This window comes from Anolis sagrei, chromosome 6 (assembly GCF_037176765.1).
Source record: "Anolis sagrei isolate rAnoSag1 chromosome 6, rAnoSag1.mat, whole genome shotgun sequence".
Lineage (NCBI taxonomy): Eukaryota > Metazoa > Chordata > Lepidosauria > Squamata > Dactyloidae > Anolis > Anolis sagrei.
The window spans coordinates 16383511-16410201 of record NC_090026.1 but is presented as its reverse complement, the minus strand read 5'-3'; the positions used below and the strand labels follow the sequence as shown (position 1 = coordinate 16410201).

The 26691-nt window shown below is 43.5% G+C and overlaps 1 protein-coding gene across 1 annotated transcript in view; it reads left to right on the top strand.

The window, feature by feature from the left end:
• Positions 1 to 9638: 9638 nt before the first annotated feature.
• The window catches only part of MMP25 (matrix metallopeptidase 25), a 29751-nt gene continuing 12698 nt past the window's right edge, over positions 9639 to 26691 (top strand). The window contains exons 1-5 of the mRNA XM_060780235.2: positions 9639 to 9789; positions 22251 to 22383; positions 24323 to 24467; positions 25357 to 25652; positions 26239 to 26412. Coding sequence (XP_060636218.2) covers positions 9691 to 9789; positions 22251 to 22383; positions 24323 to 24467; positions 25357 to 25652; positions 26239 to 26412 — 847 coding nt within the window. The 5' untranslated portion in view covers positions 9639 to 9690. The remainder of the gene's footprint in view (positions 9790 to 22250; positions 22384 to 24322; positions 24468 to 25356; positions 25653 to 26238; positions 26413 to 26691) is intronic.

Here is a 26691-nt window from a genome sequence, read left to right as displayed (position 1 = left end):
GGAGACATGATGAGAGGCATGTATAAATATGTGAGGGGGAGTCAATGGGAGGAGGGAACAAGCTTGTTTTCTGCTGCCCTGGAGACTAGGACGTGGAACAATGGCTTCAAACTACAGGAAAGGAGATTCCATTAGGAGGAACTTCTTAAACGACTAAATGACTCTGGCCCAATTTACCTGTCCGAACGTATCCTCCCCTATGAACTATCAAGATTGCTAAGATCGTCTGGAGGGGCCCTGCTCTTGATCCCACCAGCCTCACAGGCGCAGCTGGTGGGGACGAGAGACAGGGCCTTCTCAGTGGTGGCCCCTCGACTCTGGAACTCCCTTCCACTGGAGATCAGAACTGCCCCTTCTATCTTAACGTTCAGGAAACAGGTGAAAACTTGGCTTTGGGGATTGGCATTCGACGAATGAGCCATGATCCTGTGATATGGATGGATGACGACGAATAATGATTTTTGATGACGACTGACCACTGTAATTATATGATTGTATTTTGCTATTTTAATGTTTTAGTGTGATTTAGAATATGATGTTTTAATGACTGTCTGTAATATTGATGTTGGAAACCGGCCTGAGTCCCTCGAACGGAGGTGAGAAGACCGGTATACAAAACTGCTTAATTAATTAATTAATTAATTAATTAACTGTGAGAGCTGTTCAGCAGTGGAACTCTCTGTCCTGGGGTATGGTGGAGGCTCCTTCTTTGGAGGCTTTTAAACAGAGGCTGGATGGCCATCTGTCGGGGGTGCTTTGAAGGTGATTTTTCTGTTTCTTGGCATGGGGTTGGACTGGATGGCCCACAAGGTCTCTTCCAACTCTATGATTCTATTATTCTTTCTTGGAGTCCTTCCATTATGACAGAGCACTAAAGCATTAATAAGACTGGAGAGGAATACTGTATATGTATATACATATTTAAAAGACCACAGCTCAGAAACACTTGATCAATAAGCATGGCTCCAGACTTCCCACTTCTTCTCCTCCAGAGAGAAGATGGTATTGAGAGAAAGAGTTTCCGTGAATTCATTGCCAAGGCAAGTACGTGCCATAGTGTGAGATGTGTTCACGGCGGTCTTTATAGATGTATGTTTCATTATATTTAGTGCTGCTTGACACCACTTTAACTACCATAGTTCATTGCTATGGAATCCTGGGATTTGCAGTATGATAAGGTACCAGCACTCTTTGGCAAAGAAAGGTCTTGTAGACCTAGCACTCTCATAATTTCATAGCGCCTAACATTGCCCTATAATCCATTTCAAAGCAAATAATCTGGGATCAGAAACAGGATTATGTGGCAGTGTAGAAGGGGACCTTAGTGGTCTCCCATCCAAAAATTAACCAGGGCTGACCCTGCTTAGCATCACTTAGGAATTTGCCCGTTAGCCTTTATATTCACCCAATTCCCATTGCTGCCTGTCCTTGCCTAATACCTGGACCTGTATTTGCAGGTATGGTTGGGTTTGACCGATTTTGCCCATGTGGCACAGCAAACGGGAACATGTGCCGCCACCACTTTGCATGTGAAGAAACAAGCAGTGGCTTTCCTGCTCTGCATCCTGTTTAAACGATATCTTGAAATTGTTAACTGGAAGGAAATGAAGCAAACATCCCCCTTGTACCTCAGAAACTATTTCTAAGCAGTATTTACACATAAACAAGATACCTTTTAAATATGACATTAACTGAGCTGTGGTTTTCACAGTAGGCAAAATGAGGGACCTAAAGGGGCATCTATACCAGGCATGGGCAAACTTGGGCCCTCCTGGTGTTTTGGACTTCAATTCCCACAATTCCTAACAGCCTCAGGTCCTTTCCTATTTCCCCTCAGCCGTGAACTATAAATCCTTGAAACAACAACCCCCAAATTTCAAGGTCTGTTTTCCCCAAACTCCACCAGTATTCACATTTGGGCATATTGAGTACTTGTGCCAAGTTTGGTCCAGATCCATCATTGTTTGATTCCACAGTGCTCTCTGGATGCAGGTGAACTACAACTCCAAAACTCAAGGTCAATGCCCACCAAATCCTTCCAGTATTTTCTGTTGGCCATGGTGGTTCAGTGTGCCAAGTTTTGTTCAATTCCATCATTGCAGTTCAGAATGCTCTTTGATTGTAGTGAACTATAAATCCCAGCAACGACAATACCCAAATGTCAAGATCTATTTTCCCCAAACTCCAAAATGTTCAAATTTAGGCATATTGAGTACTCATGCCATGTTGGGTCCAGATCTATCATTGTTTGAATCCACAGTCCTCTCTGGATGCTGGTGAACTACAACTCCAAAACTCAAGGTCAATGCCCATCAAACCCTTCCAGTATTTTCTGTTGGCCATGGGGGTTCAGTGTGCCAAATTGTGTTCAGTTCCATCATTGGTGGAGTTCAGAATGCTCTTTGATTGTAGGTGAACTATAAATCCCACCCACTGCAACTCCCAAATGTCAAGATCTATTTTCTCGCAAACTCCACCAGTATTCACATTTGGGTATATTGAGTACTTGTGCCAAGTTTGGTCCAGATCTATCATTGTTTGAGCCCACAGGGCTCTCTGGATGCAGGTGAACTACAACTCCAAAACACAAGATCAATGCCCACCAAACCCTTGCAGTATTTTCTGTTGGTCATGGGAGTTCTGTGTGCCAAGTTTGGTTCAATGCCATCGTTGATGGAGTTCAGAATGCTCTTTGATTGTGTGTGAACTATAAATCCCAGCAACTACAACTCCCAAAGGACAAAATCAATTCCCTCCAACCCCAACCCCACCAGTATTCAAATTTGGGCATATCGGGTATCTCTGCCAAATTTGGTCCAATGAGTGATAATACATCCTGCATATATCAGATATTTACATGATGATTCATAACAGTAGCAACATTACAGTAATGAAGTAGCAACAAAAATATTTTCTGTTTGCGGGTCACCACAACATGAGGAACTGTAGTCAGGGGTTGTGGCATTAGGAAGGTTGAGATACACTGTTCTAGCTGGACAGAGGAGAAGGAGGAAAGAGGATGGGATGGATGGGTTATTGTAGGTTTTTCGGGCTGTATGGCCATGTTCTAGAAGCATTCTCTCCTGACGTTTCACCTGCATCTATGGCAGGCATCCTCAGAGGTTGTGATGGGTTGCGTGTTTGGATGTACAGACTTTTAAACAAGGAAGTACTTTATAATTTGAGATATGCAATCCTATCACAGGGTTTTCTTGGCAGGATTTGTTAAGTGGGAGGTTGCCATTCCCTTTTTCTGAGGCTGAGAGTATGTGACCTCACTAAGGTCACATACTCTCAGGGTTTTCGTACCTGAGCAGGATTCAGCCCCCGATCTCCAGATTCCTAGTGTAATGCTCAAACTACTACATCAAATTGATTATCCTAAAGGACTTTGCTTTAGGGAAAAGGTCATGCTGAGGAATAAATTGGCCAGTGAGTAAATACGGACTCTTTTGTTTTCTAGGAGAGACATACAGTCTAGTCCGAGCGAGGACACTTGCCTCTCTAGGTCTCTTGCAGCCCAAGGCAGAATATAATTTTATTCCACAGTTGGTCATGTTTCCTTAGATGCCTCGTGATCTGGACAAGACAATTTATTTGCAAGACTTAAGGACACACAAAGGTTGCTGGACACATACTAGCGTGAAATTCCTTAAGCATGGCAATTGGAATCGTGCTCTCTAATTCACTAAGTGTGTCGAGGTCCCAGTGATGTCACAAGTATATTCTGCATATACCCAGGAGCCCTCTCTTTGAGTATTGCTTTCATAATTTCAAGACAGAAGTCTCAATACCAGAATAGTGAAAATATCTTGATCAACATCTTTATTAATGACTTAGATGAAGGGTTAGAAGGCATGATCATCAAGTTTGCAGATGACACGAAATTGGGAGGGAGAGCCATACTCCAGAAGACAGGAGCAGAATTCAAAATGATCTTCACAGATTAGAGAGATGATTGGCCAAAACTAACGAAATGAAGTGCAACAGGGACAAATGCAAGATATTCCACTTAGGCGGAAAAAAAGAAATGTAAAGATACAGAACGGGGGACGATGCCTGGCTCGAGAGCAGTACGTGTGAAAAAGATCTTGGGGTCCTTATGGACAACAAGTTAAACATGAGCCAACAATGTCATGTGGTGGCAAAAAAAACCAATGGGGCTTCGGCCAGTATAAATTAGGAGTACAGTGTCTAAATCAGTGGTTCTCAACCTGGGATCCCCAGATGTTTTTGGCCTTCAACTCCCAGAAATCCTAACATCTGGTAAACTGGCTGGGATTTCTGGGAGTTGTAGGCCAAAAACATCTGGGGATCCCAGGTTGAGAACCACTGGTTTAAATCCAGGGAAGTCATGCTACCCCTCTATTTTGCCTTGGTTAGACCACATCTGGAAGACTGTGTCCAATTCTGGGCACCACAATTGAAGGGAGATGTTGACAAGCTGGAATGTGTCCAGAGGAGGGCGACTAAAATGATCCAGGGTCTGGAGAACAAGCCCTATGAGGAGCGGCTTAAAGAGCTGGACATGTTTAGCCTGAAGAAGAGAAGGCTGAGAGGAGACATGGTAGCCATGTATCAATATGTGATAGGAAGTCATAGAGAGGAGGGAGCAAACTTGTTTTCTGCTGCCCTAGAGACTAGGATGCGGAACAGTGGCTTTAAACTACAAGAAAGGAGATTCCATTTCAACATTAGGAAGAAATTCCTGACTGTGAGAGCTGTTCAGCAGTGCAACTCTCTGCCCCAGAGTGTGATGGAGGCTCCTTCTTTGGAGGCTTTTAAACAGAGGCTGGATGGCCATCTGTTGGGGGTGCTTTGAATGCAATTTTCCAGCTTCTTGGCAGGGAGTTAGTCTGGATGGCCCACGAGGTCTCTTCCAACTCTATGATTCTAAAAATCTTTCCTATGCAATAGAATAGGCATGATATTGCCCAGGAACACAGGCAGGATTTACTCTAGTTGTAGAGTTTCCAAAAGTTTATTTTTAAAGGTTAAGCTGCTGAGCTGCTGAACTTGCTCACTGAGAGATTGGCGGTTCGAATCCGGGGAGTGGAGTGAGCTCTCACTGTTAGCCCCAACTTCTGCCAACCTAGCAGTTTGAAAACAAGCAAATGTGAGTAGATCAATAGGTACTGCTTCTGCAGGAAGGTGATGGCACTCCATGCAGTCATGCCGGCCACATGACCTTGGAGGTCTTTGGCTTAGAAATGGAGATGACCACCACCACCCCAGGATCGGACACAACTAGACTTAATGTCAAGAAGAAACCTTTACTTTTTTACCTTTTGCTAGTAAAACTAAATGACCATGTTGCAAAAGTAGGCAAGTCTTAAAAACTTGTCCCCAACGTAAAAAAATTGGAAAACTCTGCACTACAACATGCTGGCTCCCTATTTTCAAGATGCTCGGCACTGTAGACCTGAAAATTACAAGCTCTTATCTGTGGGAGAATTTACAAATGCATTCCCAGTCACTTTGCAGTGTTTGCAACCTGAGATGTTCATAGGAAAGAACTCAAACAACCTCGCAGGCTGTGGGATTTCCTTCATCTCAGGGCATTTCAACACAGACCATTGACAACTTCTTCGCTCCTACCTAAGATGTTGAGTGATTTACATGTATGTGTGAATCTTTAGGGCATCTGCCAATACACACAATGAGTAATCCCTCTGCATGCTTCAATAAATTATTGGGTCTATCTACACTGTAGAATTAATGCAGTTCAACCCCACTTTGGTTGCTACAGCTCAATGCTATGGAAACTGTAGTTTGGTGAAGGAAACTCTTGCAGAGGGCTGAAGACATAATAACAACTATTACAATTCTCTAGCATTGAGCCATGTCAGTTAAAGTGGTGTCAAATTGCATTCATTCTACATTGTAGATCAGTGTTTGTCAGTCTTCCTAATGCCACGACCCCTTAATACAGTTCTTCATGTTGTGGTGACCCCCAACCATAAACATTATTTTCGTTGCTACTTCATAACTGTAATTTTGCTACTGTTATGAATCGTAATGTAAATATCTGATACACAGGAAATATTTTCATTCATTGGACCAAATTTGGCACAAATATCCAATATGCCCAAATTTGAATACTGGTAAGGTTGATTTGTCATTTGGAAGTTGTAGTTGCTGGGATTTATAGTTCACCTACAATCAAAGAATATTCTGAACTCCACCAACAATGAAATTGAACCAAACTTGTCACACAGAACTCCCATGACCAGCAGAAAATACTGGAAGGGTTTGGCTAGGCATTGACCTTGAGTTTTGGAGTTGTAGTTCACCTGCATCCAGAGAGCACTGTGGACTCAAACAATGACCAAACTTGGCATGGATACTCAATATGCCCAAATGTGAACATTGGTGGGTTTTGGGAAAAACAGACCTTGACATTTGGGAGTTGCTGTTGCTGGGATTTATAGTTCACCTACACTCTGAACCTCACCAACGATAAAATTGGGCCAAGCTTTCCACACAGAAGCCCCATGACCAACATAAAATACTGTGGTTTCGATGGTCTTTGGTGACCCCTCTGGCACCCCCCTCATGATCCCCCCAGGGGTCCCAAACCCCAGGCTGAGAAATGCTGATGTAGATGCAAACTTTGAAAAATTCTCACCTTCTGCCTCCAAAATACACTTACTTAGGATAGTCTTCCAGAATTTTTGTGGGTCCATAAGTGGTCTTGATCTGCATCTTCTTCTGCAGTGAGTACATTGGTTTCCAGGTAGAAGGAGGTCCCGGTCGGGGTTGGCTTGACACACCTTCCTCTTGGCACGTTTCTCTCTTTCACCCTCCATTCGTGCCTCTTCAAATTCTGCAGCACTGCTGGTCACAGCTGACCTCCAGCTGGAGCGCTCAAGAGCCAGGGCTTCCCAGTTCTCAATGTCTTTGCTAGAGTTTTTAAGGTTGGCTTTGCGCCCATCTTTAAATCTCTTTTCCTGTCCACCAACATTCAGTTTTCCGTGCTTGAGTTCGGAGTAGAGCAACTGCTTTGGGAGACAATGGTCAGGCAGCCGAACAACGTGGCCGGTCCAGCAGAGTTGATGGCGGAGGACCATCGCTTCAATGCTGGTGGTCTTTGCTTCTTCCAGCACGCTGACATTTGTCCACCTGTCTTCCCAAGAGATTTGCAGGATTTTCCGGAAGCAGTGCTGATGGAATCGTTCCAGGAGTTGCATGTGACGTCTGTAGACAGTCCACGTTTCGCAGGCATATAGCAAGGTTGCCTCCAAAATACAATCCTCCAAAGTGGTGTAAACTCTCTTTTTGTAGGATTTACCTGCCACTGGAGAGCAGGTCTAGACGGAGCTGTAATGCATCCTTTTTTGCAGAGTGTATGACTGTGAGCATTGGGCTTAATATCCAGTGTTTGCCCTCTGACCCATTCAATCCAAACTCCATCCTAGGCAACTCTGGCATCTTTCCACACCTTTAGTTTTGCTTCCTGCAGGACAATCCAGCCCTCTGGGGAAGTATCCAGGTGTGAAATGGAAGCAGGAGATTAAGAAAGGTGAGAACTGAGGAGGGAGGGAGGGAGAAAACCTCCCAAGTTAGAAGACTCAAACAGGGTGGAGGGTGAGTATTTCCTCTGCAGGAGACAACAAACAAAGTGAGCCGCAAGGTAGAGACGGTTTATGTGGTGAGATCAGGGTTTTGTTTCTTCAGTTATCTGACTCAATAAGTGATAGACTGTTAGTCTGGCTTGGTCAATTCTCCCCTTCCACCGCCCTCGCTACAATAAATAAAAAGGGACCCAAGAATCCTGGCTCCTGTTTGTCTCAGTATGAATGTTGTTGCATTGACTCAAAAGTCAAATACACTGAATAATACAATGCAAATGTATTATTGCTTTGTGCTATCAAGTTATTTCTGATGGTAACCCTAAAATGTTTTCTTGGCAAGGTTTGATCCGAAGAGGTTTGTCATTGCCTTCCTCTGAGGCTGAGAGAGTGTGACTTGACCAAGGCCATCCAGTGGGTTTCATGGACAATGCAAATTACTCCTTATTAAGATACATGGGATTGTAAAAATATTCCATTATGCTACCTGCCTTAACAACAATGTGACAGGCAGAAATCCAAGGGAAATCAACAGGAAGATAATTTTGTTTCAGTATAGTTCTGAGAAGATAAAGGAAAAGTTAAAGGTTTCCCCTTGACATTAAGTCTAGTTGTGTCCAACTCTGGGGGTTGGTGCTCATCTCCATTTTTAAGTCAAAGAGCTGGCGTTGTCCATAGACACTTCCAAGGTCATGTGGCCGGCATGACTGCATGGAGTGCTGTCACCTTCTACTCACATTTGCATGTCTTCAAACTGCTAGGTTGGCAGAAGCTGGGGATAACAGTGGGAGCTCACACTACTCCTCAGATTCAAACCGCCGACCTTCTGGTCAGCAGGTTCAGCAGCTCAGCAGTTTAACTTCCAAGGTCATGTGGCCAGCATGACTGCATGGAGTGCTGTTACCTTCCCGCAGTCAGCAGGTTCAGCAGCTCAGCAGTTTAACCTGCTGTGCCATCAGGGGCTCCTAAGAACTTGATAAAAACTTGATCATATTTTTGATTTTTTTTTCACATTTGAGAAGGGGGAAAAAAACACTAAAGTTTAACCAATTTGAATGTGAGGGGAACCAAAAGTGACATATTTCATCCATTCATGTTCTAGATCATTCATGTTTAAGCATCCTCGTGTGAATTTAAATATGGTGGTAAAGTAAAGGTAAAGGTTTCCCTGACATTAAGTCTAGTCGTGTCCAACTCTGGGAGGTGGTGCTCATCTCTGTTTCTAAGCTGAAGAGCTGGTATTGTCCATAGATGCCTCCAAGGAAATGTGGCCAGCATGACTGCATGAAGTACCATTACCTTCCCGCAGAAGTGGTACCTATTGATCTACTCACATTTGCATGTTTTCGAACTGCTAGGTTGGCAGAAGCTGGGGCTAACAGCAGGAGCTCACCCGAGCTAATAGAATAGGATGCTCTCTGTGCTGGAAATTTATTGAATATGGTTAATACAAATGGGGACAGTGTTGTCTTAGTTCATTTTGGAAGAATTTGCCGAAATCTGCAAACTTCATTTTGGCTAATATGAAAAGAACTTGATTTAAACATGTGAGCTCGATAAAATTGATAGGTATTCATATCCTTGGCACAGTTCACTCATTTTTGTTGTTGTTGTTGTTGTTGTTGTTATGTGCCTTCAAGTCATTTTGGACTTATGGCAGCCCTAACACAAGGCTTTGTGGGGCTGAGAGTATGGTTTTGTTGACCGAGGAGGGATTTGAACTCTGGTTACCAAACCACTATGTGTGTACTTGCTTCATTTGAGCATTTACCTGGTGTCTAGGGTCAAGAAACATACAAAGCAACAGTGTACTTACTTTCTCATTCTCAATTTACCTTTCAAGAATCCCAATCCCTTGTGCTCCAATGATAGTTGACACACAAATATAGCAAACCTAACAGAGTCCTACCTCCAATTTTTCCTTTCTCTTTCTCTGTTTTAGATCTGGTTTTCCCTTTGGGGAACTTGGGATGTTTTCTGTGCTCTCTGAAATTGCCCAGAAGGCGTGGAGAGAGAAGTGAGGCAGGAAGAAGGGGTGGAGGGAAGGGGGAGTTGTGTGTGAGCTGCTATATAGGACCAAGGCTGTGTGGCTGGAAGCATCACTGGCTCATAGGCGAAGATGCTGCTGCCGCTTGTCCTCTCGGTTTCCCTTTGCATCTGGAATATCCACCAAACCAGAGCAGGACGATCCAGAGGCCCTGAGTTCAACAAGGGATTGGTGAGTCCAGGATGCTTGGGTTTGGAGTGAGTTATAGGGTCCAAGTAAGTTATTGGACACCCCAGATCTTTTCTGTGTAAGAGAGAGGTATTGTGTCAGGAAAGGGGCAGAGGAGGAAGAGGAGGGATAGCCGGTGCCTTTAGGAGATATTTGGGGTTCAGGGGTTATCTATGGAAGATGGATGTGCCAAGCAAGACCCTTTGGGAAGGAACTGGAGAGCAAGAGGCTGAAAAGAGGAGATAGTGTGTGTTTATGTGCAGATGCTTGAAAGACAGATGTTATTTAGTGGGTTTGAATAAAGGGGAGATGGGATACTTTGAGAAGTCAGGGGTCACAGCTGCTCTCTTTTTGTCTCCTGCCCAAGAAAGAGGGATACTCCCAAAGCATCTGGGTTTCAGGTTTCAAACCGCTTGCAGTCAGGAAGTCATTGATTCCTTTAATGTTGGTCTCCTTCCATCCTCACTTATCCCAATGAGCTCAAGGTTGTGGTGACGGGGGTGGGGGTGTTTAAATTATTTATTTATTATTTACTATATTTATATACCGTCCCTCTCAGCCTGCAGGCGACTCAGGGCGGTTTACAGTTGGTGCCAAGACCATAAAATACAATTTCAATACAATAAAAAGTTAGATCTCTTGGTCATTTTCTCCATCTACAGCAGGCATGGGCAAACTTGGTCCTTCCAGGTGTTTTGGACTTCAACTCCCACAATTCCTAACACCCTCCGACCCTTTCCTTTTGGACCTGGACCAAGTTTGGACTTGGACCAAACTTGGGACACAGACTCCCCACTCCCCCCTATGATGCATGTTACATACTGGTGAGATTTGGGGGAGGATGGACCACGGATAATGGGATAAGCAGTACTTTCATCTGCTTTGGATCTGCAAACCACCACTGAGTCCCTCATGAATGATGGACCTGGACCACATTTGGCAAGCAGACCCCCCATGACATACTGTACGTTCCGGTGTGGTTTGGGGGAGGATGGACCATGTATGATGGGATTTGCAGTACCTTCACCCGATTCAGCTCTAACTCCCATAAACCACTGTGACCCACAAGAATGACGTACCTGGACCAAACTTGGGACACAGGCTCCCACCTCCCCGCTATGATGCACTTTACATACTGGTGAGATTTGGGGGAGGATGGATCATGGATAATGGTGTACGAAGTACTTTCATCTACTTTGGATCTGACTTCAAACAACCACTGAGTCCTTCATGAATGATGGATCTGGACCACATTTGGCAGACAGACCCCTCCCCCCCCATGACACACTGTACATCCCGGTGTGGTTTGGGGAGGGGAGGATGAACCATGTATGATGGGTTTTCAGTACCTCCATCTGATTCAGCTCCAACTTCCATAAACCACTGCAACTCACACAAATGAGGGACCTAGACCAAACTTGGCACCCAGACTCCCTGTGACCAACAGAGCATACTATAGACATTTGGGGGAAATTGACCTTGCTTTCTGGGAGTTATAGTTCAACTGCATCCAGGTGAAAAGGGAGGGGGCTGTGGCCAGGCATGTAGCCGGGGGGGGGGGGCTTGAGGGGCTTCAGCCCCCCCCCCCCCGAAATTCTCATGGTGGTCCACAAGAAGGCCTTATTGGTGCGTTATTTAACCTGTTATGTTTATTCATATCATGATCTGATCACCATGCTCAATATATTCCATATGCATGGGGGTATTGGGGTAACAATTCAAAAGGTTTGCTAGGGTAGACCCTCTTTCACTCAGACTCAGTCCCCCCCCCCAATCAAACTCAGCCAACCCCCACCCCCCGAATCAAAATCCTGGCTACGGGCTGAGGCTGTTAGGAATGGTGGGAGTTGGAGTCCAAAACACATGGAATGCCCAAGTTGCCCTTGCCTGTCATATACTCATAAGTCTATTTGCTGTGATTCTTCAACTCTTCTTATCGTTGAGTATCACATATCGTATTACAAACCATTGCTACTAGACTGAACCACTTAAAAAACCACCACCACCACCCTCCAAAAAGAACCTGTGGCTGAAATGAGTCAGCCCTTTCGTTTGCAAATACTTGCTGCTCCCATTCTTCAACTCTTCTTCTTCCCCTATTAAGATGATATTATCCATCATTAAATAAATACTCAATTGTGTTGGCTACATGTACCTTTTTACACTGCCAAATGTCTGCAAAATGTAGCAACGTAAGCACTTGGGTAACTCCAAAACCTAGTGCTGTTCCAACTGTGGCTGCACCAACAGTTAGGGTTGGGTTTGATTGTTTACTTGTATTAATTCTGCGCCTGTTTCTGAAATAAACAAAAAAACATCTGTCCAGTTTTTCAGGGCTGCCAACACTGGCTGATACCCTGAGCATGTGCAAAGATCCATGGCTTGGATTTTTAATAAGCCTAAATATCCAAAAGGCATTAGATGCCATCTGATCTTGAACACTAAACAGGGTAAATGTGTTGTCGAAGGCTTTCATGGCCGGAATCAATGGGTTGCTGTTAGTTTTCCGGGCTGTATGACCATATTCCAGAAGCATTCTCTCCTGACATTTCGCCCTGGTAGGCACCAGAGTGGTGTTAACCCCTCCCTATGCTATCCAAGCTAAAGAATATATATTTTTAGCTGGAGTTACACTTAAAAAATATACCTGTTCTGACTAACATACAAATGCAACTTATTTACATGCATACAGAACCTATCGTGTTTGTAACTCGGGGACTACCTGTATAGCCAATGGGCAAAACCACTTGTTTTGAGAAGACTATCCAGTTGCCAAGACAAGCTGCCTTAATATCTTGGTTTTCTCTCAGTGGCTCTCAACCTGGAATCTTTTAGAGGAAGTACACTACAAATCCCATCATCTCCTGCCAGGATTGGTTGTGTCCAATGGGGTTATAAACCCACACATCTGTAGGATGTCTTGCGCTCTTACTCTCTTTAAGGTGAACATGAGCCAGTGCAGCATCTGTGAGCAAATTGTCACAGTCATAATTTTAGACCACTATTTCAAACACAGTTGGCTCGCTGGCGGGTTGCAAGCACAGTCATTTTGAAAACACCTGAGACGAGGCTCACTAAAACCAGCATTTGGCTTTCCTGTGTGTGTATAAATCAAATGCCCCACCCTCCCTGGCGAGGGGTTTTAATAACGTGATTCAGAAAGAGAAGGAAACCCACTAACCGTATCCCAAAGTGGAACCCTCGAGGAGAAGAAGCATTTTTGCAGCTTACAAAAAATGTGGTTAGCGTGCCATAAACCGCATTTGAGCTGATCATTGTCAGATGAAATGGAAAGGGATTTTTGCTGCTGATTTCAACATGCAGCTGGGCTCACTTTGCTTGAGTTACTTACTTAGGTGATCCCTCATTGTCCGAGTAAAATTGTCCTCCAAGTTTGGTGTCCTGGCAGTGGGTACATAGGTGACTGTGGAGCCCTATTCTTGGCCTGCATGGTCTTCCACAGTGAGGGCATCGGTTTCCAGGTGGAAGGCGGTCTCAGTCGCGGTTGGCTTGACGCGCCTTCCTCTTGCATGTTTCTCTCTTTCGCCCTCCACTCGTGCCTCTTCAAATTCTACAGCACTGCTGGTCACAGCTGACCTCCAGCTGCAGAACTCAAGGGCCAGGGCTTCCCAGTTCTCTGTGTCTATGCCAGAGTTTTTAAGGTTGGCTTTGAGCCCATCTTTAAATCTCTTTTCCTGTCCTCCAACATTTCGTTTTCCATTCTTGAGTTCGGAGTAGAGCAACCGCTTTGGGAGACGGTGATTGGGCATTTGAACAACGTGGCCGGTCCAGCAGATTTGATGGCAGAAGACCATCCCACTGAAGTCTCACTAAAGCAGTGTTTCTCAGCCTTCCTGCGACCCCTTAATACAGTTCCTCATGTTGTGATGACCCCCAACCATAATTTTGCTACTGTTATTAATCATAATGTAAATATCTGATATGCATTGTGTATTTTCATTCACTGGACAAAATTTGGCACAAATACCAGATACACCCAAATTTGACTACTGGTGGGGTTGAGGGGGGATTGAATTTTTCATTTGGGAGTTGTAGTTGCTGGGATTTATAGTTCATCTACAATCAAAGAGCATTCTGAACTCCACCAACAATGGAATTGACCCAAACTTGGCATACAGAACTCCCGTGACCAACAGAAAATACTCGAAGGGTTTGGCTGGACATTAACCTTGAATTTTGGAGTTGTACTTCACTTACCTTCAAAGAGTACTGTGGACTCAAACAATGATAGATCTCGACCAAACTTGACATGAATACTCAATATACCCTAATGTAAACACCAGTGGAGTTTGGGGAAAATAGACCTTGACATTTGGGGGTTGTAGTTGCTGGGATTTATAGTTCACCTACAATCAAATAGCATTCTGAACCCCACTGACAGAATTGGGCCAAAACTCCCACACAGAACCCACATGACCAACAGAAAGTACTGTCATTTCTGATGGTCTTTGGCGACCTCTCTGACACCCCCTCGTGACATTCCGACCCCCAAGTTGAGAAACACAGCACTAAAGCCATTTGTCAGCACAGCTAATTGGCATAGGTTCTATGGTCCTCCCTTTAGACAGAACATCTGAACAAATAGATTTGCTCTTTGCGTACTTGTTTTCCTTTTCTCATGGGAAACATAATCCATGGAAATGATTGAATGCTGGTCGTTTCAAGCAGAGATGGATAACCTCTGTCCTGAGGAGCCCATACAAAGCTTTGGAAAACCTGTTCTTTTACTAGGAGAGTATTAGATGGGGAGGAAAATGGAAGAGGAAGAGAAGTGGATGGCAGACATGGGGAAAAAGTTAGTACAGGTTGAGTTTCCCTTGTCAAAAATGCTTTGGAACATAAATGTTTTGGATTTTGCGATATTTGCATATACATCATGAGATATCTTGGAGATGGGACCCAAGCGTAAACATGACATTCATGTATGTTTCATACACACTGAATATATACTGATCGTAATTTTGTGCATGAAACAAAGTTTGTGTACATTGTACTATCAGAAAGCAAATGTGTCCACTGACTCAGCCACCCATATGGACAATTTTGGGAACATTTCGGAATAACAGGTGTTCAACCTAAAGCAAAAACAAGTGGCAAGAGATGAGCTTGCCATGTTGGCTGGGCATTCTAGGAACTGTATTCCAGCAAATAACTTTTCCAGTCTTTGCAGTATTGCCACAGATTACCCCTGAGCCCCTCAATAAAAAAACGATGACCAACCTTGCCTTAGAAGGAGGTTAGTCAATTTCATGAGGGTTATACATGAAGGTAACACCAGTCAGGCTACACCTAGATCACCAGATCCCATCTAATCTTGGAAGCCAAGTAAGGTCAGCACTGGTTAGAACTCGGATGGGAGACCAAGAACTAGTACAAGTTGCTGTAGGATATATTTCAGAGGAAGGGGTGGATATGACTTGTTTGAGAACGCACTTAAGAAAATGATGGTGTTGCCATAAGTTGACAGGAGCCTTGATCGTTTTTTTTTCATGTCAGGAGCGACTTGAGAAACTGCAAGTTGCTTCTGGTGTGAGATAATTGGCTGTCTGCAAGGAAGTTGCCCAGGGACGCAGAGTTGTTTGATGTTTTAACATCCTTGTGGGAGGCTTCTCTCATGTCCCTGCATGGGGAGCTAGGGCTGACAGAGGGAGCTCAACCCATTCACCCAAGATTCGAACCACTAACCTATCGGTTGGCAGTCCTGCCAGCAAAAGGGTTCAACCCATTGTGCCACCAGGGGCTCTTTTTTCCCGTGTCAGGGGCGACTTGAGAAGCTGCATGTTGCTTCTGGTATGTGAGAATTGGCTATCTGCAAGGACATTGCCCAGGGGACACCCAGATATTTGATGCTTTCCCATCCTTGTGGGAGGCTTCTCTCATGTCCCTGCATGGGGAGCTGGAGCTAACAAAGGGAGCTCCTCCACACTCTCTCCAGATTCAAACCTCTGACCTGTCAGTCTCCAGTCCTGCTTCACAGGTGTTTAACCCATTGCGCCATCTGGGGCTCCACCGGGGGCTCCTGCCTTGATGGCATGCAAACATGTAACTATCAGAAACCATTTGTTATAATGACTAAATGGAACATCCATGATCAGGAGCACAATATCTAAGTGTTGGCTGAAGAAGGACAGTAGAACTAGACAGAGGCCATTGCCCTCCCTGTATGTCTGGTTAATCATTGTGGCCCTTGAACATTCTAACTGGAGGTCAGCTGTGACTATCAGTGCTGCAGAATTCAAAGAAGCACAAATGGACAGAGAAAGGGAGAAACGTGCCAAGAGGAAGGCGCATCAAGCCATCCCTGGCTAAGACCTTCACTGTGAGGAACATGCAGATCAAGAATAGGGCTCCACAGCCACCTACGAACCCACCATCAAGACTTGGAGGACCCTCATCCTCGAGATACGAGGAATTGCCTAAATCTTCTATATAAATAAAAATGTAATGTTTGTTTGTGGGATTAACATAACTGAAAAACCACTGGACGAATTGCCGCCAAATTTGGCCACAAGACACCTGCTAACCCAAGGAGTGACCATCACTAAAAAAAATTGATTTTGTCAGCAACATGTGGCAGGGGATGGCTAGTAAGTAAGTAACATTGTAGCCAAAGGAGGGATGGTCCATTCACTTTCCTCCAATAGGACCCATCTTCCATTCGGCCTCAATTCTTACTCCATGAAGGTGAAATGAGAGCAGTTCAGCGTTCAAGGCTATTGTGAGGACAGGCATGATAAACATTGCAGAGAGTGCTGCACGTTTCCAAAAGTGCTTTTTAAATAAATGATTAATAACACACTTTCTGGCAAGTTTTTTGTTGTTGTTGCAGTGATGCAGGAAAATGCAAGGCGTTTCCCCACATCTTTCCTTCCCACCTCTGCTTCTCCTCGCTGCAGCAGGTCTGTGCTCCTCTATGTGTGTGACATGACACTCCTCTTAACTAATCCATTTTCAGATCTATTAGTTCTCGGTTCAGATGAGCTCTCAGGGCTCCATATTTTCTCTTGGTGCTTCCTTCCTCCGGTTAGCAATTTCCATTAGCAGCTTGACCTTTCTCCAGCCCACCAGCTGGAAACAGCAGGGGAGGGTGTATGTATATATATAGCCTTAGATGTAGAGGAAGAATGACCCATCCTGGAAATGGATGTGAAAGGGTGGTTGTGGGGAGGTCATGGGGATCCAGAGAAACCAGGGGGCGGCTCTTCGATTCCCTTAACAGCCTTCAAGGAAGAGAACAAAGGTGCCTTTGAGCGGGGCGGAGGGGCTGTGGTGAATTGGGAATTTATGCTGCTCGTTCAAACAAGTTGCCCAGTTGAGATGGTCAGGCCTTGGAGTTTCCCCCATGGAGTTGGCCCCTGGACCTTGGAGCATCCCCCATTGGGAGTGGAAATGTCAAAGTGAAATTACTAGGGTTGCCATGGGTTTTACCCACATTCTAGGCGTACTTCCCAGACTATCATTTGGTCCGGATCCCAAGCCCAGGATTACACGTCAGTCTATGTTTCATATCTTTACAATCCATAACTATACTGCAGAAATGCAATAAACCTAGTTAGCAAATTGCAGTGATTTATTTATTTATTTACAGTATTTATATTCCGCCGTTCTCACCCCGCAAGGGACTCAGGGCAGATCACAATGCACACATACATGGCAAACATTCAATGCCATAGACACACAATATATATAGACAGACACACAGAGGCTATTTAACTTTCCAGCTTCATGAGAGTATGCTTTGAATTCCGGCCACCAGGGGAGCTGTTGCGTAACCATCCACTTGTGACACCGATGGAGTACTTCCTCATTCTTTTGCATGCTGCTGGAGAGTTTTATGGCGTGATAAATTAGTTAAATTAGCCTCCCTGCATAAGCAGTACCTAAATTTCCTACTTGACAGATGCAACTGTCTTTCAGGCTGCAAAGGTTGACAGCAAGCTAGACAAATGGTCAGGGGCTTACTCAGACCCGGGCTGGCTTCGAACTCATGACCTTTCAGTCAGTAGTGATTTTAATACAGCTGACTCCCAACCAGCTGCACTACAATCCAGTCCAATGTACATGTTGATATCATCAAAATTAGGCATGAGCAAACTTCAGCCGTCCAAATGTTTGGACTTAAACTCCCACAATTCCTAACAGACTCAGGCCCTTTCCTTGCCCCCCACAGCCGCTTATGCCCCCTCAGCAGCTTGTGAATCTATTGCTCCGAATCCTAGTCTGAAGAGCAGCAGTTATGATGTGCGTCAGGTGTTACAGCACTTTCTAGCTTGTGTCTAATTTTCATCAAGGTGCGCCCCAATGTGTATCAGAGTCCATGGCATGTTAGCCTTTCAACCACATTGAAATGACACCTATAGATTGTAATGCAGTGGTTCTCAACCTTCCTAATGCTGTGATCCCTTAATACAGTTCCTCATGTTGTGGTGACTCCTCACCATAAAATTATTTTTATTGCTACAACTGTGACTAAATAGAAACAATAGAACAAACCACAATAGGCATATGCTGGATAGGACAAACACTGGGTAAGATGCAGGGCTATGCAGAAAATTGTACATGGAGTTTGCATCAACAAAGTGCCAGCATTGCACAATTGCGCCAAAATGCGAAAGCGATTCTTCCATTAACGGTATTTTTCCATTTGCTTAAACAATTCAGTTACAAAGAGACAATAGGTTAATGTGATAAAATTATCCAACTGGTTGTAGCTGTAAAAGTTTGTCAAGGTTGAAAAGCAAGACAAAATGCTGGATATGTATAAGTCAAATTGGAATAATTTGCATAATATGCAAATTACATACCCAGATTTGAGGATGTAGAATATGGTAATGCTATTTCTTACCTGATCAGACATTTGGTTGCCTTGGTTCATTAGATGAGAGCCTTGGTTCATTAGTGATATAAATGAAATCAATAAGAAACGTGGCTGTAAAGTTTTTCCTTGATGGTATTTATTAATTACCTATTTACGACATTTACATGCCACCCTTCTCACCCCAAAGGGGACTCAGAGCGGCTTACAAGATATATATACATACAATATATTATATTATTAGCATAGGACAATATCAGTATTATATATTACTATATTGTACTATCCCATTATATGTCTAAGGTACCCATAGATTGTACCATTTCAAACGGCAGGGGAATTGCTGCAGGATGGAATATCCTAAGTATATATTTTAAGGGAAATTATTTTTTTTCTTCTATATGTAAAATTGATGTTTCTGGAGGGAAGTTTCCATTTTAGCCATTTTTCCCTCCTGATACCTGGTACACGCATATAGTTCTGTTTATTTGGGATTTCTTGATCTGAAGATTGCTTTTCTGCCTGTAGGCATTCAAAGCAGCTAATAGTAAAAAAGAAAGAAAGATAAAAAACAAATTAAAAATATATAAGACCAAAAAAAAAGCCTAGCATATATTGGTCAGCATAACACAGTAGAAAGCTAATCTTTCCAATAAAAAATACCACGTATGCCTCTTCAACATGGGAGATGTGGGATGCATCTACACCAGGCATGGGCAAACTTGCGCCTTCCAGGTGTTTTGGACTTCAACTCCCACAATTCCTAACAGCCTCAAGACTAAGCTTAAATGGCTCAGGGGGGAAAGGAAGAGGCCTGAGGCTGTTAGGAATTGTGGGAGTTGAAGTCCAAAGCAATCCCAGGGCCTAAGTTTGCCAATGCCTGATCTACACTAGAGAACTGGTGCATTTTGACAGTATTTTAACTGCTATGGCTCGATGTTATGGAATCATGGGAGTTGCGGTTTTACAAGGTATTTTGTCTTCTCTGTCAAAATTGGTGCCTCTGTGAACCACAAATCCCAGAATTCCATAACATTGGAAACAAAGTACAGCTTTGTGTCCATTTATTACACTGGCCAATATACATATTGGTGCCTCAATGTTAGACCTGTTTCTGGGTATATTGGATCTGCTGATTGCTAAAATGACACCATTTTCCCCTATGAGCCGTAGTGTTTCAGATACAAAACATATGCCATATATATCAACCTTTATATGCTCATCCATAGAAAATCATGATAACTGTTGCACTCTAGCACCGAAACACCTTTTTACCCAGCACCACACCAGAGTCCAGTAATTCTATCTAAAAATGTTTATTAAAGAAAGCAATTAAAAGGGGGGGGGAGGGGCAATTCCAAAAAGATCAGTAGTACAGAAAATACAAAACTGCAGTAATCCAAAAATGGCAAGGAACATAAAGTCAAGGAAATCAAAATGCACAACAGCATTCCAAACATAAATCCATGAACATGAAAATAGGAACTTTTCCAAGGTAAACTCTCCAAGGAAACAGGCACCAGCAAACACGGGAAATTTGAGAGTACTTGGACAAGAACTTGACAGCAGAAACAGAACAACAATCTTCTTTAGCAACATTGTCTCCTCTGAGGGGCCTAAAACCAAACCACTTAATTTTAGCCTTCTAAGATACCCATGAAAGCATGCCGGACACATCTGGTCTTCAAGTTCTTATCTCAGATTCTCTGGGAATATTTAGTTTGCCTTTTTCTAACCCCCTGAGTTCTCATGTCTAATCTCATCCCTCTGGAAACCTCTTCATCTGCCCAAAATCTTTTCTCCAGGGAACTGGAAATTTCACTTTCCCCTGAACTAGGATAGGAAAACAAAACATCAGCCTCATCTGCCTGCAATTCTCTCCAAACACTCACAGACTCCTCACTTTGAAACCCATCCTCCTCATCATCCTCTGAACCTTAAGAAAAATGCTCTGGTGCTTGCTGAACTACAACAATAACCATATCCAAGAAACTAGAACTGATGCCATCTATTCAATACAATTTTCTGGATCAGGGCTCCAAATAACCTCAGGAACAAGCCTAAAAACCAAAACAAAAAAAATTGCTTTATTTGACTGTGTTATATTAAAGGAACTACTATGTCTCTACTTGTAACAAAATATATATCTATCGTGATTCAAATGGAAACAGGATGCTAATTGCGCATTATTTCCTGAGTATTTTCCCTCCTTTAAAAATAAATTTTGATTTCCCTTTTTCTGAAAAAAAAAATTAAGACTGGAGACAGACTTTGGTTTTCCCATTTTCTTTGAAGTGTTGATGTGCTTTCGGGGAAATCCCTTTGCAAACTGCCCAGCATTTCTCTTATGAGTAACAGGACACGGATCTCGAAAAAGAAGCATGCTGTCAAGAAAGCAAAAGTAATTAATAAGAATGAACACATAAGCAAGGAAAAGTCACTGTACGTTGCTTTTCTCCTGGGAAGGGGAAGACTTTGGGTACATTTACACTTGGGCCTTCCAGGTGTTTTGGATTTCAACTCCCACAATTCCTAACAGCTCCAGGTCCCTTCCTTTTCCCCCTCAGTTGCTTAAGCACTGAGCTATGGTAGTTAAAGTGATGTCAAAATGCATTAATTCTGTAATGTAGATGAATAGTATTCGCAGATTAATCTCTTGCTTAGGCTACTCTCATGGGGAGTTCTTTGGTTTTTGTTCCCCTTTCCTGTCAAATAACAAGTCAATTTCTATACTTTGGAGAAACCAAAGGAGAAGTTGGAATCCTCTCAAGACAGCAGTTTGAATAGAATATCTGTCCTCTATGAGTCACAAGAATTGAGAGGGATATGTGTTGAAGGAAATAGGGATTTTTTCATGCTCTCCTGACTCTTCTGACCATTCTGAATAGTCCTAAACTTTAGTCCTCCAAGTGTTTCAGACTTCCCTGTCCATAATTTCTGACAACTGGATAAACTTGCTAGGGCTACTGGGAGTAGAAGTACTGGGAAAACCAATTTTGGGAACTACTGTATCATGTATACAGTGGCACTTAATAGAGCTGGCTCCAATGTTTGGCAAAGTAGGCGAAATACTACTGTGATAGATACTGGGGTATTAGAGCTAAAATTCACCAGCTAGTCTTGTTAGCTTCTTAGATGGAGCAGCTACCCAGAAACATAAAGCAGTGGGAAATTGTCATTCAGATAAAGAATACTACTTCAGCATAGGAGATGGGAGATATACAGCAAAATATATCTTCACCAGGCATGGGCAAACTTCAGCCCTCTGGGTATTTTGGACTTCAACTCCCACAATTCAAGTTTGCCCATGCCTGATCTATACTATTACATCAATACATTAACTACTATGGCTTAGTGCTATGGGATCATGGCACTTGTAGTTTTAGCCTTCTCTACCAAAGAGCACTGGTGCCTCAGCAAGATCCTAGAATTTCATCACCAGGGCAATTAAAAAGGTGTCAAACTGCATCAATCCTACAGTGTAGATGCACTGTCTCAATGGTGGAAAAGGAAGACCTGTCACAGCAGCTGCTGAAAGCATGGGTGCCCCATAAGAAAGATGTGGGTAACCTCATACCTATCAACGTGCCAACTGACTAATACACCAATCCTAATCATGTTCTTTCAGGAATGGCTGACCCGCTATGGCTACCTTCCTCAGCCAGACCCCAGGGCAGCCCAACTTCAGTCCAGCGAAGAATTGGCCAATGCTATCAAAACGATGCAAAGGTTCGCAGGGCTGCCTACAACCGGGGAGATGGGTATGTATGGGTCTTAGAGGGAGCAGAAGTTTGGGAGGATCTAAATTATCCTATTCTCACTAAGGGGTGAGAATAATGTTTGATCTAGCTTGGACCTCTGTAGGATCAGACCTCAGTCTTTGGCATCTGACCTGTAAAGTCCCATATAACTCAGGTGCTCTTGTTTACCCAATTTGGGTCCCCAGATATCATTGAATAACAACTCCCATCATTTTTATCTACCATGCAGATTGGGGATAATAGGAATTGCAACCTAGCAGCCATTGTGGCTCTTAGGGAAAGGTTAAAGCACACTTTATTTTTCCCCCCATATAATTTTTATTGCAAATATATAAAGAATGGGAAAGAGTACAAGAGTGGATATAGATAGAACAGAGGCATTTTTAACATCTTACATCTTCCATTTTCCTTTGCTGTCTAATTTTCTATTATGTTAAAAGAGGAAAGAAAGAAAGAAAGAAAGATGACTTATTTTCTAATTTAAAACAGAATCATAGAATCAAAGAGTTGGAAGAGACCTCATGGGCCATCCAGTCCAACCCCCTGCCAAGAAGCAGGAATATTGCATTCAAATCACCCCTGACAGATGGCCATCCAGCCTCTGTTTAAAAGCTATGTGGAGCGGCTTAAAGAGCTGGGCATGTTTAGCCTGAAGAAGAGAAGGCTGAGAGGGGATATGATAGCCATGTATAAATATGTGAGAGGAAGCCACAGGGAGGAGGGAGCAAGCTTGTTTTCTGCTTCCCTGGAAACTAGGACACAAAACAATGGCTTCAAACTACAAGAGAGGAGATTCCAGCTGAACATGAGGAAGAACTTCCTGACTGTGAGAGCCGTTCAGCAGTGGAACTCTCTGCCCCAGAGTGTGGTGGAGGCTCCTTCTTTGGAAGCTTTTAAACAGAGGCTGGATGGCCATCTGTCAGGGGTGATTTGAATGCAATATTCCTGCTTCTTGGCAGGGGGTTGGACTGGATGGCCCATGAGGTCTCTTCCAACTCTTTGATTCTATGATTCCAAAGAAGGAGCCTCCACCACACTCCAGGGCAGAGAGTTCCAGTGCTGAACGGCTCTCACAGTCAGGAAGTTCTTCCTCATGTTCAGATGGAATCTCCTTTCTTGTAGTTTGAAGCCATTGTTTCGCGTCCTAATAATAGAATAATAGAAAAGTCAATGTCCATTGTTTTGAAACAAAGGAGGTAGAAAAGTTGAGATATGGAAAACTAGAGAGCCCTAAGTAATGTGTCCTACCCTGTCCCTGCAGTCCTCTTCATAATAAAAAAATCTATTTTTTGTCATATCTCTGGTCGATTAACTTTCCAGGATCCCTTGGATATCTTTGGGGATCCTGCTATTCTTGTCCCTTATGTCTCTATTTTTTTTCTTCTCTTGGTATTTCTGCATCCCTGAACTACTAATTTTCCCTTGGTTAAATAGAAAACCCAATATTTTCATTTTCTTTTCTTCTTTTAAATAGGCAATGATAGACGGCCATTCTTCTTCAAATTTGGAAGGGTCTGGCGATTGTATATAAGCCTAGTCTGTCCCTCTCTAATATTACAGCATTAGATTTCTTCTTCAAATTTGGGAGGGTCTGGTGATTGTATAAAACCTGATCAGTTCGTCCATTACATTTTTTTTGTAATCCATGAATCTTCTTCTTGTTTCTAGTAATCGCAAATAATGAAAAGGTCTTCTCCACTTGTTTGCTGAATCCAGTCTATTTATATTTAAAGAAAAAATGCTTAGGTTCCCCACTCTTGAAATAGTACGTAATAAGTAATTCTTCCAAATACATTTGGGCCCCATATTCCCTTGATAGAAATTAGTTTGAACATCCCTACCATATGGCCCATCTACTGAGATGACAAAAGGGAACCAGGCAGGGCTGTGTCGAAATAAAATCCTTGAAGGTCAATTGCTTTGGTCTTCTCCTTTTCAGACCAGAAGACTTTGGACATGATGAGCAAGCCTCGCTGCTCCCTTCCTGACATCATTGGCACTTCTGAGCTCATGCGGCGCCGGCGCAGGAAAAAGCGCTATGCTCTCAGTGACAGTGTCTGGAAAAAGAAAGATTTGACATGGCAGTAAGCAATGCTCTATCACTCCATCATTAGTAGTGAAACAGCAGGGTTAGTGGGTTAATCCACAGTTCATTTCCTGATACTCCCATCGTTTGTAATTATACTTCAAAACTTTTTTGTGTACTGCCTCTCTCTCTCATAACATAATTCAGCCCCTATCTTAAATGATGCTATAATTTATTGCTTCTTTTCATTCATTTTCCTTTTTTGTTACAAGTATACTTTTTATATTTTATAGTGTAGTACTTGTCACCATTCATTCATGCCTTGAGTGTGAGTTTTCCATAGGTTTCTAATTGAGCATTGTCGGGATCAGAATACATGGTTACAAAGGCTTTCAGTTCTATGTATTGTCGAAGGCTTTCATGGCCGGAGTCACTGGGTTGTTGTAGGTTTTTTGGGCTGTATGGCCATGTTCTAGAAGCATTCTCTCCTAACGTTTCACCTACATCTCTGGTAGTAATGCTCAGAGGTTGTGAGGTCTGTTGGAAACTAGGAAAAATTGGGTTTATATATCTGTGGAAAGTCCAAGGAGGGAGAAAGACCTCCTGTCTGTTGGAGCTAGGTGTGAATGTTTCAATTGGCCACCTCAATTAGCATTTGATGGCCTTACAGTTTTTAGATGTGCTAATCATAGTGGCCAATTGAAACTTTCACACCTAGCTCCAACAGACAGGAGTTCTTTCTCCCCCCTGGACTTCCCACAGAAATATAAACCCAATTTTCCTAGTTCCCAACAGACCTCACAACCTCTGAGGATGTCTGCCACAGACATAGGTGAAACATCAGGAGTGAGTGCTTCTAGAACATGGCAATACAGCCCGAAAAACCTACAACAGCCCAACTTTCAGTTCTGATCCAACCATTTCTTCTTTTTCTTTTCTCTTGACAGTATCCGTTCCTTCCCCCATCCCTCCTATCTAAGTAGAGATGTTGTCCGGACGCTTATTTACGAGGCTTTCCGGGCCTGGAGCAAGTCCTCAGCACTGACCTTCAAAGAAGTGCCTCCAGACCAAGCGGACATCCTGGTGGATTTCACCCAGTCCTACCATCACGACAGTTACCCCTTTGATGGTCCTGGTGGTACTCTAGCCCATGCTTTCTTCCCTGGTGAACACCCTATTTCTGGTGACACTCATTTCGATTATGAAGAGACATGGATTTACAACCCGGGGAACACAAAGTCAGGTACTTTCAGAACCACACAGCATGCAGGGGCAGTCCAAGATCTACCACCACTTGAGACAAGAAGCTGAATTTATTCGCTTCATTGCTCCACTCCTATTTTGCTAAAGGGGAATGTGACAACAGTGGTCCAAGAAATAGAGTAGTAGCGTATCCCAAATTCTAGTCTCATGGTGTTTTGGACTTCATTCCCCAGAATCCTTGATCATTGGTGGGGTTAGCTGAGGTTTCTGAGAATCTCTAAGGTAGCAAATGAGATGGTAACAGAGAAAGAAAGAAACCAAAGTGGTAGTTCCCATGCATTCACATCCAGAGGAGGAGGAGGAGGACCAGGATGAGGAGAAGGACGAGGAGGAGGAGGATATGGCATTACTCCCATGTCCCTCACCCATCTGCCAAGGCATAGTTCCTACAGCCTCTCCTCCCCATCCCAATAGTTGTATTTCACTGAATCAGATGGCAATTTTTGGGTTGTTCACAGTGGCAGCAGAATCTACCACCACACAGTTGGAAGAATAGCTAATTGGTGGGATCAACCATGACAGCATCATCTAGAAAATATGACATTCTCTCTCTCTTTTGGTCCTAGTCAGTGGCACAGATCTCTTCGCAGTAGCCGTGCATGAGTTTGGCCATGCCTTAGGACTGGCTCACTCTTCTGCCAAGGAGTCCATCATGATCCCGTATTACCAGGGTCCTGTCGGACCGGCCCACTTGTACCAGCTCCCGTTAGATGATGTGATGGGAATTGAACAACTCTATGGTGAGAAGCTCTGTTCAGCCCAAGAAAGCAGCTCTTTTTGTCATTCTGTTCTCTCTTTCTCATTCGTAGCCTCATATTGTCCTTATGTAATATTTTATATAGCAGCCCTTCACCAATAGATGTCTGTGGAGAAGCTGAATATTATGTGCCTTCAAGATGTTGACTCTGATATGAACCTGGCACTGGGACCGTGGCATAGCTGGCTGGGAGTCAGCTGCATTAGATCACTACTGACCGAAAGGTCATGAGTTCGAAGCCAGCCCAGGTCGGAGTGAGCTT